The following is a 15,936-nucleotide window of genomic DNA, read 5'->3' on the forward strand; positions in this document are numbered from 1 at the left end:
GTGGAGTTATGATAAATAAGGGTGGTCCCACAAATCTGTAGCGCGGAATAGAAGCTTCGACACTTAAAGCTATTGGACTGGTGTAACGAGCCCTCTCCCTCGGGACCCTAAATATACAGCGGAACACCTCTACAAAGATCGCAGGCGGGATGGATTGCAACGGATCACTCTAGAGGAGGAGACATTGTGAGTATCATATACAAAAAGCATGCGCGAAAGTGTACACTAAGGCATTCCCACGCTTACAACTCCACATAATCATCTAGTGTGAATAGAAAAGCCATTGGTATCGGTTGCAGCCACGGTCTGCACTTCCAGTTGGGTATAAAGTAACTTGGATTTTCCGTAGTAGGTCGCACACAATTTCATTTTGCTGTTAAAGATCCGGTGCTGCATCTTGGATTGTTTGACCCGACCTCATGTCACATAAGTCGGTATGCGGTGAATGAACGAGCCGCTAAAGCCTGTGAACCTGATTCGTACTTTAACCGAGTCAGAATCTGCATCCACCCATTTTGGTGGGATACCACCTCCGCCAGTATTGGAGGTGGCCACGAGATCAAATGTTCTGATGTGTCTAATCTTCATCCAAGGGTAAGTTGTGTGGATAAGAGCGTAAAAACGGCCTACCACACAATTCCCGTAACCCAATGATACACTTGTATCACAATGGGAACACGGAGGCTCTGAGATTGACGTCCCATACTGCAGGCGGTTCCAAGGCAACCTTAACATGAGCAAACTGTTCTACTATATCAAGCAGGCTGAAGAGCACTTAGAAGATATGTTGGGTGGTAGTATCGCTTTTGCGCATCACATGAGGTTGGAAATATGTATCGCGAACTAACTGAACCAGCAAAGAATGTAAAATCATACCGGTTAGGGTAGATGACGGATCCTGGGGCACTACAAGGAATACGTCCTATGGGCTATACCGCGGAAGGACTCCCGTCTATTCATGTACGCGCTTTAATAACGCAACGACTTAATGATGAAACATGTGCTTTACAATCAGGCACAAGCAATGCGCTAAATTAAAAATATCGTACCAAGAGTTGGTCATTATTGAGAATACTGTGAATCAACGTACATCACGGCGCATCGGGCAAACACTAACCTTTCCGGTTACCGCACAAACACTGTTCAGCGCAGCAGGAAAAGAATGGCGTTCAGGGGACTTTGGGATGCTCCTTGCCTCACATTCTACAGACGTTATTGAGGGTCTATGGTGCCTGAGGTGCCACCTTCCTCTTTCAACCGAATCTTCCGGAAGTATTTTCGAAGATGTTTGAGCATTACCACCGAAGGTGTTGGCTTCGTGTTGAGTAGGGCTGAGCGTCATGATTTCCTGTTGATGTAACGACGTATCTATTGTCGAAAAGGCTGGAGATGGAAAATCACCACCAGAGCGACGACGCATTTTCCGTTCACCACAGGAAGTTCAGATATCTGGAGGAAATTCTCCCGCTTTGTAATTCAGAGGCTGTCGACGCTGCAAGCGGCAGTCACCAGAAGGGATGTCCTACGACACCAAATGCATCGAAAACTCGCTTTCACAAAATTTGAAACACGCGCTTTTCAACAGGCAAGATAAACAACACTTTCAGGTCGGATCGTAAGAAAATGTGGTTCCCAAAGCTTTCTTGCGGATGCAGTGAAGGAGTGGAGTCCCGTTGTCCAATGTGGTCCAAGAAATCTTAGCGTCCATAGCGAACGTGAATAGGCTGTGCCTCTGCAGCTTTCGGAACCATGGGATCTACAATAGTAGTTGTTCACAGAAGGCATATAAGTGTATATTAAGCCAGTAGCCAGTGATAGATATAGGAATACACATGTTTTTCGTGTTCTCTGATTTATACAGTATGACAATGGCTTAAATGTGAATTATCCGCGATAGCCCGGGCAGGATGCCTTGGTAACGATGTGTTCCAAATCCTGCTAGGTCAGGCACTCCACGGTCGGCCTACTGCTGTCAAAAAGGCGAAGGGATCACGGATTCACGGATTGATACACAGGATCCAGGCTTTTGCTTAAGCTTTGCGGATCGGTTTTGTTCTTGTTTTTCAGCGGCTGCCGCCCACCTGAAAGGCACAAGTGAAAAAAGGGTTTAGCACTGATGTTTATGTTCTCAGCGCGGGACAATATGCTTGCCAGTGCGAGGATTCGCATGAATAAATATCTAGTAGTGCTGTGAATTGGGATCTAGAAAGGGGCATGGGCAGACGTCGGAGGAAGTTCATTCCAAGCAGATAACACCCGAAATGATAAAAAATTTTGTCTAATGAATGTGTGCGCTCTGAGCTTGGAAATCTCCTTACCATGTTCCCGCCGTGTGTTTGTTGGGTTAACGGTGAAAAACCTGTTGGCCAAGCTTTGTTCAAACAGGGCATAAGTAAGAAGTAGGTCCCCTTGTAGGCGACGATACTCCAGGAAAAGAGGTCAAGCACCGCGAGACGCGTTTCCTAGTCCATGGATTTGAGGTCGGTTATCATTTTCTTAGAATCTCGCTGGACACACCCAGTGATGTTTATGGTTTCGTGCGTCCTGAGTAGACAACTTGGTTGGCATATTCAAGAAGCGGTCCTACATAAAACAAAGAAGGTGCGTCGAATCATTCGCGAAACGACGAATGCCTTTTGAGCTGATTTCTTATGGTGCAGTGGAAAGATATTTTTGAAGAGAGCCAGGTAATCAAATTCTTTTTGGCACCGTTCTTCGTGATGTCTTCCGGTCAATTCTCACCATGCACGACATAGGTGTCCGCTGAGCGTATATATTCATTTGGAGGGTGCTTGTACTAGAACGCTAGGATTTCAAACCGTCCGCAGAAGGTAGACTTGGACTTGCAAGAACATCTGGAATGTCGTTGACTTAGATCAGAAATGGCAGTGTTCCCAGGACGGAACCTTGAGGAGCTTCAATGGAGACTGGCGCTGAAAAGCATAGGTCGAGCTTATTCTCACTCGGAATGATCTGTCTGATAGGAACGCCTTGATCCGGTGAAGGATTTTTCCTTGAATCCCGTAAGTCTCGAGTTTGGGGAGCAGCGGGACGTGTGGGAATCGATAGAATGCTTTTGAGAAGTCGAAAATTATGGCATCCGATATGAGTCCCTCGTCCTTGGCTTGAATTAAGCTGCCCACAAACAAGAGCATGTTTGTCACGCAAGAACGGTTTGGGAGAAAACCGTGTTGAGCTGGAGATATCAAGTTGCTGGAAGCAGGGTGATCTAGATAGCCCGCTTCAGAAGGCGTCCCAACACCTTGCACGGCATTTTAGTGAGGCTTATAGGCCTGTAGCTGCTAGGCGATAGTCTGTTACCACTTTTGTAGACTGGCGTGACAATCGCTTCCTTTCAAGCAGAGGGAAGGCGGCCTTCGTCGAGCGACTGACGAAACACTAGGCATAAATGATTTGACGTGTAGACGACGCTTCCTTCAGGATCCTCGGACGAATCTCATCGGTCCCCAACGGGCAGAATGAATTGATCTTGTGCAAGGGTTGGCGGATTTCCTCCACCGTGAGGACCAAGTCGGTTGGAGGCTGTTCGTTGTTACGCCTTGACAAGAGTAGATGTGACGAAGACACATCTGTCTGAATATAGACCTGCGTAGTGTTTTCTCTAGCCCCCAGATACCACTGTTGGGTAACTTGTCGGTTTCTGTCCCTCAAGGAGGTCGCGGATGACCTGTTTCTTCGGCGCTGTCTCATGTATTTGAACAGCACGTTTTTGTTTTTCTGAGCGAGTTCCAGGATGGTGGCTCGTTTTCGTATGTTCCATTGGCAGATTTCTGATTTACAGCGGTTCCGCATTCTACGAAATACCAGCTCATCTTCTATATCCCCTGTAGTCGACATTTTGAAAAAAGTTGGGACCTCTTTTCCAGAAGTCGCCGAATCCGTTTTGGCAGCCTGTGGCTCATCCGACTGCGTGCTGTTTTTTATACGGACTTCGCGTCAGCCTCGTGAACTTTCTGGACAATCGTCCTATATAATTCTTCCACTGTAGGTGGTCTCAGTGTAACTTGTTCAAGAAGGATGCGCATTCCTGAGAAGCCTGCACGGCGGAAGTCCCGGAACCGCGTTTGATGTTCGGGACTACTGGCACAGTAGCACACAGTGGTCGCTATGTCCCAGTGGAGCGTTAATTATTGCCTGCTCAACGTAGTGTCTTTCGTTGGTGATGATCAGATCGAGGAGGGATGGTAGTTGGCCTGCACGGTATCTGGTGGGTGCAGCGACATGTTGAGTTCAAGCGCTCTGTTGAACGACTTCCATCAACACCGCTGCAAACAGTCCGCTTGATCTGACGCGCTGGGTCTCCATCCAGGGAGCCGGAGCGTTGAAGTCACCTACCAGCAGGATATCAGTGATATGGTAGTTGGAGGAGAGTTGTTCAAGGGTTCATACGAGGAATTAATCATCTTCAGGGGGACTGGATGGGCTACGGTAGACCACATCGAACGATGTTTAGGTGGCATGCTTCCTGCAGCCTAAGTGAACACTCCTCCCCCGACCACACCCGAATGAATGTTGTTTTACTCGTCATTTCCCTCAAGAGCTTCTACATTGACTAAAGTACATGAGGTGATCATGCTGATCCCTAAGGAACGTAACTAACTGTCAGCCCATCAGCTCCATCTTCGCCTGTTATGGAAATTATATAAAAATTTTCAGTACATTTCTGTACGATATTCTTACATTACATAAACTTCTTAATCAGGTACGGAATAATTTTGTCCTGAGGCATTCATAAATGAGTCATAGTAGACAATTTTCCAATACTGCACTAAATAGACCGGACTGGGACCGTTAGCCTTTTTCATTACTTTTCTAGGGCTTTAGACACTACCGTATAACATTTCTACGAGATATTGGGAAAGCTCCACGTTCAACACCCTTGTTTTCGCTTGCTGAATTCGTTTACAAATTTGCGCCTCTCATAAATAGAATAGATGCATCTCTCTTCCAGTTTTCCTCGCGAAACAGTGTTTATGTTTACCTTTTTATAATCTTATGTAATCACATCTCTGTCACCCTTCCGCCAGGTGTAAAGGATGCACTCTCTGCTGAAGAATACAAGCGTGAACAGACGATATGCCGATATTCCCCAAAGACTCTTTTCCAGTGACCGTGGGACAATTTTCTCCCTCTTAATCCCATCAAAGCTCTCCATGTCTCTATTCCAAACTGAATTTCTGCCCTCCTTCACACCACCCAAGTTCTATCCTTCTCCTACGGTAGAAGTGCGCAACAATTTTCATGCATGGATATTCCCAAGCCCTTCTCCGACTTCAGTGTGCCCACGTCCCCCTGGAAGGGTCAGCGGGGTATTTCGTCTGCGACATATTTCCTTCTTCACTAATTGGGGTAATTTCATCACTATTCGTTTCTCCGGCGTCCCCTGAAAACCTTGGTCAAACAGCAACGGAAATTCTCCCAAGATTTCTCGCTGTAAGTTCGACAAAACTGCAACATCACTTCACAGCATCTCGAAATATAGGCGACGTGGGGTGACGCAGGGCAAGGGTAAGGACAAATGATTGAAAGTGGCTGCCATTTCAAATGATTGGATGGACATTTTTCGTGAAATCTGCAATTCATCTGAGATTGTGTAAACTATGCCTGGTGGTGACGTCGTGGTAGGATTGCCCTATTCCCCTTCTATTTAGCGGCATCAGCTAGTAAGGCAGTGGTGAAGCAGTTGAAGGATATTTACTAGATTGTTTCGTTATCACTGTCTTCATGTCTTTATGTTTTTCCATTTTCCTGGTTCTCACCACCTTCCTTGCCGCCGACACCGTGCCTACCTGCGAGAGACCTCCAATACCCAATCGGGTAGATTCGAGGGCTTGAAACCGCTTCCAATAAAGGGTGTGGGAAAACCTCGCCATTCTGGAATCTCCAAAATATTCTCGCCCGTCTTTGTACACTCTATTTGTATTCATATCTCGTGTTGAAGAGAATGGACTAACAGGGTCGCTACACAGATGTTTAATTGTTGCTATAAAAATGCCTTATGTATGATAGCACAAAACCCTAGGTTGATATTTGCCCTCTTTGCAGACCCAAGATAGCAAGTATGATCAAAGCTGGTGCCCCTTCCCGTGTAGTCGTCCTGATGGTTTAAATACAGGGGAAGCCAAATGTTCACGCTCTGCCAGGCATGCAGCACTTTGTTAATTGTCGTGTTGTATGTAGGTGTTTTGGAGGGTCCTATATGGAACATTCTACAGGCCCTTCTGGTTGACAACCAGGCCGGCCTCACCACATACATCCCAAAGAGGTTTATTAAGGTAGCTGACTGGGTTATAACGAATTGAACCAAAGATAATCAGATAAAGTTTTAAAGCCAACTTACAAATGATGTTAAGCAGTTGAAAGGCGGGGACACAATGTCGGATGGAAAAGTTAACTGCTCTAAGCCCACGGGTCTGGCTGCCCCGAGATTTCGCATTCTCCCCTAAATTCACAAGAGAGAGGAACTATTGCGGCCAGTCCAGGATATGAGTGAGGTTACTAACGAAATATGAACTTGTTCAGGCCCATGCATTGAAGAATTTCGAGGCCTAGCCCCGTTGCAACACCAGTAATTTGGAGTGGTGAATAATGTTCAGTTTAACCTTAAATCTATTCGATCCTTGGAGGTCACACCTCCTGAAACCGATGTGCGACTCCTTGAAATGATTACGTTGGTTCCTTGTATATCAGGCTCTAAATCCAGAACTTCAAGTTGTGGGAATTAATTTTCTTCGTGTAGCCCCTCTCCAGCTCAGCTCCAAGCAAATCGGTGGAGCGGCTATGGGAACAAAACTGAGTCTCATACTGAATGAATTGTTCGCGAGCCCGCCCAAAAGTCCCAACATTAACTATGCTTTCTAACACTTACATTTTTACAAAACGCATGTGGACGATCTTTGCCTTTGTGCACAGTATGAATCAATCAGGAATTCACCTGAGTGTGTGTACTCAAGTCTATCCGTCTATGCGGTTCGCCGCCAAGTCATAGGCCGAAAATTTACCGATTGCTGGGTGTTGCTCCAAACTATCCAACGAATGGGTACAAATGGTGGTTTATAGGGAGCAAGCTTGGACCACTGGGTAAAACAGTCAAACAAGTATATGAGAGTAGGTCGGCACCACTTATAGACAAGCTAATAACCATTTTCAGACGGAGTGGCTCCTGCTGTAAATCGCACGCTAAGTGTGAAGCAGCAAAACATATAGATAGAAAGTTTGTACGACCACAGTCAGCAAATAATTGAGGAGAAATTCACGATGTCACGTAAGATTTGGTGGTGGCCCGACATCCAGCATATGGGTAATCGTTCTCTTTTTTTCTGTGCCGTAGTGCAGTATGTTGAGAACGCTGCTAGGCAGGCCAAAGTAAACATTCGACACATTCTTTCCTGGGACCCCGGCGAAGTCAGCAGGCCCGATGGATGTATGGTGGCCGCATACATGTTTGATAGTTTCTCCCGGGGCGTTTCTAATCTTCTCCGGGCCCCGTTGCGCCCGCCAAACTCAGTTTAAAGGTGCTCACTGGCAACCCAGGGGCACATATTTAGATGACTTTGCCTGTCTTTGCCCAGCGACGAGTGCCGAATGATGCGCACAGAGTAGAACACAAACGCCGGTGCATACAAGTGGTTGAGTCGATCTTTCATACGATGTTTGCTTTCTTGGAAGACTCACTACCAATTATGAAACTTGGGTTTAATTTTTTCCTACGACGCTACTGGCGCCGTCTTCCCTTTGGCCTCGTGAAGCAGTAGTTAGGCTCAGCAGCTGTTTGGAAGTGATCGCTTGTAATTAGCTTTATGTTGCATGAGTTCCTCTCGCTTAACCGTCTTGTTCGTGAACCACGGCGGGATATTTGATCAACTGAATCCTTTACTCCAAAGGCAGGCAGGAGATTTCATAGATAAGTGCCTCTCCTGCTAAGTAGGCTGAATATCCCTCGCCTTATATTTTTTGGAATTCTGAGCTTGGACAAGAGCTACTAAAAAGTACTTCCAGTGATATCACAGATATAGAAGAACGTTGCTTTATTTGGACAGGCACGGGAATGATATCGCTCAAAACCGGCTGTAGTTCCGTCAGTTTTCCCTTAACGTTGTTCGCGGTGGAATTCTGCCAGTTGTGAGTTGTTTGTAGAACATTTATAAAGATCCTATCCATCAAGACTCGTGCTTCAGTACAATGGTGATATCCAGTTAGAGCTGCTGCTAGGGCCCCAGAGTCGGCGACTTGCGGTCTGGACCGGACAGCTGGTGCATGAAGGCAAAAGTCAGGATGGTATATAAACTGGTGTCGAGCTACAAATGCTCATTCCTCACTTGCTCCCGTTGCGCTCCGGGTACCCACGACGTGGAGGACGCCACCACCACGGTTGCAACGACGGCACGACCAAGTAGGATGGTTAAATGTGGTAGAATGTTATGTAGGTTCCCAGAATGTCGGTGAAGTGCTTTCTCACTGGAATGCTGATCAAAAGGGTCGTCGGTAAGTTTATATTTTTGCGCACAATCATGCAAATAACTTATATTTGGGTGTGCTGATTTTGACTGCCGATCGTTCATGCGTGTCGTTCACCGTGACATTCGCCTTGTAATAATTAGCTGTTATATATGTAACACTCGCATGACCTGCATACGTCCGATTGCCAAGTGTATACTGCGAATCGACGTGTGAATGCTCAGCAGGAGCGTGTTGTGTTTGGACTGCTGCCATAGTTTAAGTCATCCATGAAAACCCGAGACTATGTGCGGATGAACTATTGAATAGACTAGACCGGTGATGGTGTGCGAGTCCTGCGCGATAAACTACGCCGCTTGGATTATCCTGTATGTGATCTGCAGGGTATCCGAGATCCGGTGCGCCCATTTGGACCCATGTCTGTAATGATGGGAGTTTGAATGTTCTCTCTCTTGCTTCCGTCCGTCTGCGTGGTTTGCTTGCAAAGTATGGTGATGCAATTCAGGCAGATTCAACCTAACTTCTCCAATGCTACCACACGCAGGTGTGGGAAGTGGGTGGGTTTTCTTCCGTAGAATCCATCCCCTCCTCTAGCCATTTCCATTCCGTCACCTTGCACTAATTCTTTTCCCATTTACTTTCCAGGCACAACTGTGGAGTACATTTTTAATGGTTTTGTTATTCGCTGGCAATCAATCATAATAAAATTGTTTCCCTCAACTTGGTTTCATATTTACCGACAACGCAAGCGTCACGGCAACCAAGGCATCCAGGCCTTGAGTTGAAGACCAGCTTGCGTAGGCGAGAAAAGAGGGGCGTAATTTTCCGGTTTCGTCTATAGGCCCAGAGTGGTCTCGAAACCTTCTAGGACAATAAAGGGTCGCCTGTAACAGCATACGTCTAGCATTGTGTACAACAGCTCGGTGGCCTAACTGTGCCTGAAACACTTATTGCGCTTCATGGGTGTTTCACGTCACGGTGTTACTAGTTACGCAATCGACAAATATTATTCAACCCGAAGATTCCGAAAACGGAACGAATGATTTCCAGCCACGACTGAGTTTCAGGGTTCAAATCTACAGTTGTGACTTAAGTTGCTGTTGCTTTAGGTATAGCTGATGTGTGTCGTCAACAGTCGTATCAGAAGGTTGTGGCAATAGTGGCATTCCAAGCTTATCGTTCATTGCTCACTAAATACGTCAACAGCTGCTTACATTATTCTGTGTACTCTGATGATTGGCACTCAGAGCTACAGGTCTGGTCTAACCACAGACACTATCGTTAATCCGTTGGCTCCAAAGGACGCACCGATAGTTCTTTCATCATAAACCAAAGTTAGGGCTGTCCATGAACACACCGGGTCTTGGACCTAGGGCAGTCAATGAATATATCGGGTGCCTTAGCTACCGAACGCAATTCCAAGGATACATGGCCTTCAATGGATTCAGTGAGAGGAACATATGCTATTACACCTAGGCTATTTCTTTAATTCAAACGAACAACGGTTTCATAAAATGTGAACGATGCTGATTGCAAACAGCCAACTCACCAGCGCCAGCCGCTAAATCTGGGCTGTTCTGACTAATTAATTTTTGTTACCGCCAGCAATCCCAAATAGCATCTTCCTTTGTATATACCCAGTTAGCACCGGTGCAGAAATTTCTGCAGAAGGTTTGCATCCGGGTGCGGACATTTCCGCACAGTTTCCGCAGAATTCTGCACCCTGATGCGGAAAATCCGTATTCAGTACCGGGATTTCTGCACCTAGTCCGCACTCAGCTAAAGTCGTCCGACGTGCAAATATAGCCCATTATACGGATTTATCCCTTTCCCTAATACGATTCAGTAACATCCTAAATACTAAGTGATAACCCATCTGCCCCCACATAATTGCTAAGTGTATTAACTTTCAAGTACAAATGTTTTAATGAATGAATTTTGAAATACAGGGGGAAAACCATTTGTCACTCTTGGTAGCTTTCTGCAGACGTTTCCAAACTTTCTGCCGCTCGTTCTCCGGCCAGCGATGGATGATTTCCTTTATTTGTCGCAGATTTGTGTTCGGAAACTTCTCAGTTGTCGCGTCTGTAATGAAGAACATAGTTATTGAGTTTCATCCAGACACTGATTCAACTAGCTAAATATAAAATAACAATTAACTACTTACAAACAAGCACTTGGGCCGGCCTGGTTGACCCAAAGGCATTTTCATTTATTCCGCTCCAGTTGAGTAGTACGGCTAGCCTTAGTGCCAACGTCCGTGCAAGCACATTGGTAACGTACACTTGTACGTCGCCAGCCTCCTGCAAGAGCCAACTTTCCACCTTTGTGAAATCCATAATCGTACATATAAGTAATACTTACCAGTTGTGCATAGCGTGGACCATTCCTTAGATGTTCTTCATACTTTGGAGATCGTCCATGGATGACAGCGGAAGACGGGACTGGTCGAGTGTCTGAGAACTGCCTGTGGGTACCAAGGCGTCTAGCTTCATATGCAGTCTCTGGAGCAACTAGTAGATCCTCTCTAAATTCCCTATAGAATAGTTTAATCAAAACATGGTAATCTACTCACTGAGAATGAGGTTGGCCATGTCCGGGGAAATTACGCTGGCCTTTGAATTTGGAGAGTTAGTTCTAGGAAGTAAATTACATGGAATGTTATGAAAACCTGAGGATCGGGGTTGAACTGCGTGATTCTGGATTATCCACGGCGGGAGGTACTGTATATGTGGAACTGCTTATAAATTCTAGATGGCGGTAATGAAACAAAACGTACGTGCCACATGTCATCGGGGGATCCCCAGGGACGGTTGGCGCGTCTTGAACAGGAATGATACTACCATTCGAGGTAGTCGTATTGGTACATCTAAAGACGAGGAATTAACAAATTGAAAAGTTGGTAGGTGCGGGGGAACCTACAGTCCTGTTGGAGTTGGTGGGCTTATGACTATGTTCGCGAACAAAGTGGTGTCACCACTGGAATCACAATCCGACCCGTCTGTAAAATTTCCGCACTAAACCAAAACACACTATGCATGTAATCTGGTGGAAAACCAGCGATCATGAAATTTAGCTCCTCCATCGGACTTGGACCTGTATGGTGCTTTTCTTGCTCTCTGGTCCGGAAATCAGAGTCACAATGCAAGGGAGCTTTCAACGAGGGGAAGGTCACACGTATGCCAATGTGCACACCCTTTTGTGTACAATAATCACAACCATAATATCCTGTATGTCTCTTCACTTGCTTCAGAAAGGCCCTAGCAGGACTGTCGCAAATAATGCACTGAAGACGGACGGTGTGAATACTGTAAACCCGGGAGACACCGTTCGCCAAGACGTGCGTCAACTCAGCGACCGTGTCAGACAGCAGTTGATGAGCAGCGTTGGGTTTTTGCTTACCACAGTATATTCCAACGACGGAAGGCTGACCAAGAAAGGGTGAAATTATTCGGAAGAGTATAGGCCACATTTGAGTACGCGAGTTGTTATAGGCCCAAATACCGTCAACGTTCATTTGAATGTCGGTATTTGTAGCCCTAGTGTGAATTTCACGGGGCTGTTGCAGCAAACCTGCTTCCAAACCAAGGCTTATGTACACCCCACCGGTCTTCTGTCGCACGCAGCAACGACGGGGAGTTTTGATTACGGTCCGTGGATTCGCCGGAAGAGACGAAAAAGACGCCTGAGTTCGTCCAACACAACGGCTAAACCAGATAATGGTAGATTCAGCCTTCGCGCCATCCGACGAACAGCCATAAAAATACTTCTACCTGGTTGTGAATGGTTTAAAAAGGATACTGATGAAAAGCACTATGAGTGTACGCAGAAACTACGAGCTAATCCTTTCAACGACTTGCAGTGGACCACTCTGTGGTAAAAAGCAGGAACCGGAAGGTTTTCCAGGGATCGCAGTGGTGAATGTCTTTCTGGTTCCAAGGTTCTGATAACAGGGATCGGGGAAACCGCCGGCGAACTACGTGGTAATTCACAGCCTAGTTTATCCCCTGGGACGGTCAAATGCGGCATATCTAGAACCTATCATCTGATTACTCATGAATCTTACCCTCAGATAGTCGACTAAAGGCATTGTGGACGCATTCACCAGTCGGGCAACGGAAACAGCCACTTGCCGCAACCGCCTGTCGTACTTTCCTGTATAGTGTTGTTCTTGAAGAGCCTTTTCGAGCAACACGAACAAATTTCGGGCGGATTGACGATTACTTGAAATGAAAAAACTTTTTACGGTTTGGTTCACCTAAACACCAGGAATAAAGCATATGAAAGCAAAACAAAACTCACTCTCAGCCGTACGTAAGGACAAGCAGAACGCAGAGCTTCCCGCAAGCAATGGCGCCGCACACTAATAAAAAACCATTTAAATGGGTCGACAGTTTGCATTTCGTAGGCACTCGCAAATGCAGAGTACTGTGGTTTTTTATTAATGTAAGACAAATAAAGAAGCCTTGATGCCTATTAAACGTCTCAATCTTCCGCGACTTAAAGGCCAAAAATCAATGCAGAAGTTCTGCACAGATTCTGCACAGGTTCTGCACCCAGGGGCGGACGCTTGCTAGCTGGGTATAGTTAACTTTAGGAACAAAATATAGGGTTACACCCTTTACAAGCAAGCTATCTAAAACTACCGGGAATCGCACATTATTTGCGTTTATTATATTTAAAAATCCGTTGTCGATGTAAATTTTTTAAAGATACAACAGCACCATAATTATCCGCTTTGTTTGGGAGGATCGATCGTAAACCGCAAATCCGCCATGTTGCCACTTTTGAATGTTCCCGCCATCCAGATATCAACCAATCAGAATGGGGATGACGCCGCAAGTCGCGTGATTGCCTAGGGACCACTCTATTCGGCACGGACAGTTTCTAACTCTTTTGTATTTGGCCTCAGAAATGCTGAGCTTAGCAGGCGCAAACTTCTTCAAGTGGGCCTCAATATACGCTGTGGATGCTTGCATGATTTCTAGCACCCATGGTTGCGATTGCCCCCGCTGCGCCGGTTACTAGTGGTGTACTTATATGCAGCAGGTTGATTCTTTAGCATTCTGGGCATTTTACACTCGACTGTAGAGTTGAGCTTTATTTCCAGCCCATGTTCCATTGCACAAACCACAGAATTGAGGCCCGTTTTGCTCTACTTCAGGGGAATTTGGAACGTGGAATCGGAAAACATGAAGCCTCAAAATATGTAAGGGAGAAAGACGGATGATATTCGTAAGACGGATGTGAGCCACATTTTTGACGAGGAAGAGCTATATGCCACAACTAATAGTGGGATTACTGTGTGAAATAATTAATAGGGCCACACAGGCGATCATCGTGGGCCATTTGGTTTTTGCTGTTCTGTATCTAGGTGGTTTAGGTTTCGTGGCCGGCACAGCTGCCTTTACTAATTCGTGGGACCAGTCCAGTCGGGCCTTAGGCAAGGTTCCGTCAATGTTTCCCCTGTGAGCAAAACGGATGACTAAAGTTGTCGTTGCTTCACTGGTCAGGCCAGCATTCCGCTGATACCTGTGCCCTTACAACGCACCGGCCAGCATCCTACCTTCAAAAGCGATTTTGCTCTTCCCTCGTGCAAATTTCTGAAAGAACTCTTTCGTCGTTCATTCTATTCACAGGTGTAAAAGGTGTCATTTGTTGAATTTTGTAAGTCTCACCTAACCTTTTACAGTCTGCATTCAGTTTCTGTGGTGCGCTCATTTTCACTCATGGCCCAACTCAATACAGGCTGTTCCCTACCACCACAGATGTTCTGTACCACAACAGATGTGGGCGAAATGAGAGCCTGTCGATTGTAAGACGTGGTACACAATGCCACACCTGCAGAGCCCGATGGTGGTTCACAGCACAACCTGGTAAGCCAATTAGCCATCTCTCCTGACCCGTTTTCCTGCGCCAGCTGCCTCTACATCCGCAACGTAAAAGAAAGCCACCAAAAACGAAATAAGGTCCCCGGTGCTAAATCGAGAATATCAGTGTGGGTGTTCCGCTTCAATCGGGATACTCAGCGCAAAAACTGGCGCTTCATTCTAAAGTCTGGAAAGCACAAGCATAAAGAACGCAGCGGTATGGACAAAAGTTGGTAATGAATTTCCTTCCCTTAACGAGAACCTTGCACTTTTTATCCCGGGTCCGGTGGCTCTTTGGTGTAACAATAAAAACTGCCGCGGCATCTCTAGTGGTCAGGCGCATAAAGGAGAGCAGGCTGATCATCTGGGAGTCATTCTCCAGTAAAATCACGCCAACGAAGCAGGCACAGACGCACCTTGGCAGTGTGCCTACAAAGCCTAACCTCGGGTCGTCTTACACAGATGGGTTACGCCAGAAGGGAATCAAGCGAACAATTTTGCCTTCAGTCACTCGTCCCTCCACATCTGTCTTACAGGAGATCTTACAGCAAACTGTTGTCATTCAAGAGGCCTATCCGAAGATCAGACGTATATCTAAGGGTCACCCTTTAGAGGTCCGAAAGCCGAGCCGCAGCAGTTTTAGGGGAGAGTTTCGAAACAGGCTTCCGCTTGGCGCCAGTTCAGCCAAACCCAAACTTACTGTCAAACCGATGGTAGTTATAGCCCCCTTGCCACTGAAAACAAGCCGACTCCGGAGCGCATTTTCTACTCAACCACTGCAGACCCCTCGACCGCCAAAGGCAGCAATGATCAGGAGGATGAAAGCCTTGAGTTGATGTAACGCGAAACGTACCTAGTTCTATCATTGCTTATTTCCGTAAAGGACGATAAAGGCGCAGCAGTGAACTCCACCCCCAAGTCACAACTTCTGGGCTGGACTTAGTCAGATATGCAAAGAAAAGCTGCAGAGCCTATCGACAAATAAACAACAAGCGTTGACCTCAACAACGGAGAATGCTGAGGATGTGTAACTGCCGATCTGCAGCTCCACTCCGCCCAAAGTGTCCTTTTTGACTGTGGACACAATCGTCGCCCAGAACCTCGACAACCGAAGCAGCGAACCTAACTACATCAAACTTGCATTCAGTTGGCCAAGCTGATCGTGGATAACAATGTCATTCACACAAACACAGAAGGAGGGCGACTACATTAAAAAAAAACAACACATGATTCGTCAAATGAAGGAACTGCTGGCTAGCTCCGAGGTATAGTCTTCCTCGAAAACGAATCTCATGGGTACGCCACCAGAAGGAATACTTATTGGTGCTGCTATCCAATGCTCAGGGTCTCCAAGAGACACCCTATCAATCAAACCGAAGAAAGCCATCCTCGGTTAATTTACAATCAACAGCTTGATGTCACCAGTTCAACACGGCTTTCTTCGAAATCGCTTTTGCGTGACAAACATTATCGTATTTGTGGACAGTCTAACCCAAACCAAGGACAAGGGGCTCATATTAGATACCATATTTATCAACTTATCAAAGGCATTCGATCGAGTCCCACACGTTCCGCTACTCCAGAAACT

At 46.3% G+C, this 15,936-nt stretch overlaps 1 protein-coding gene across 1 annotated transcript in view; it reads right to left on the reverse strand.

The window, feature by feature from the left end:
- Nucleotides 1–1,420, reverse strand: part of T265_03882 (hypothetical protein) — a gene marked incomplete at both ends in the record, with an annotated part of 40,525 nt that extends 39,105 nt beyond the window's left edge. Inside the window, one exon of the mRNA XM_009168474.1 lies at nt 1,118–1,420. Within this exon, the coding sequence (XP_009166738.1) occupies nt 1,118–1,420 (303 nt within the window). The remainder of the gene's footprint in view (nt 1–1,117) is intronic.
- Nucleotides 1,421–15,936: the final 14,516 nt, after the last annotated feature.

The sequence above is a fragment of the Opisthorchis viverrini genome, assembly GCF_000715545.1.
Source record: "Opisthorchis viverrini unplaced genomic scaffold opera_v5_59, whole genome shotgun sequence".
Classification (NCBI taxonomy): domain Eukaryota; kingdom Metazoa; phylum Platyhelminthes; class Trematoda; order Opisthorchiida; family Opisthorchiidae; genus Opisthorchis; species Opisthorchis viverrini.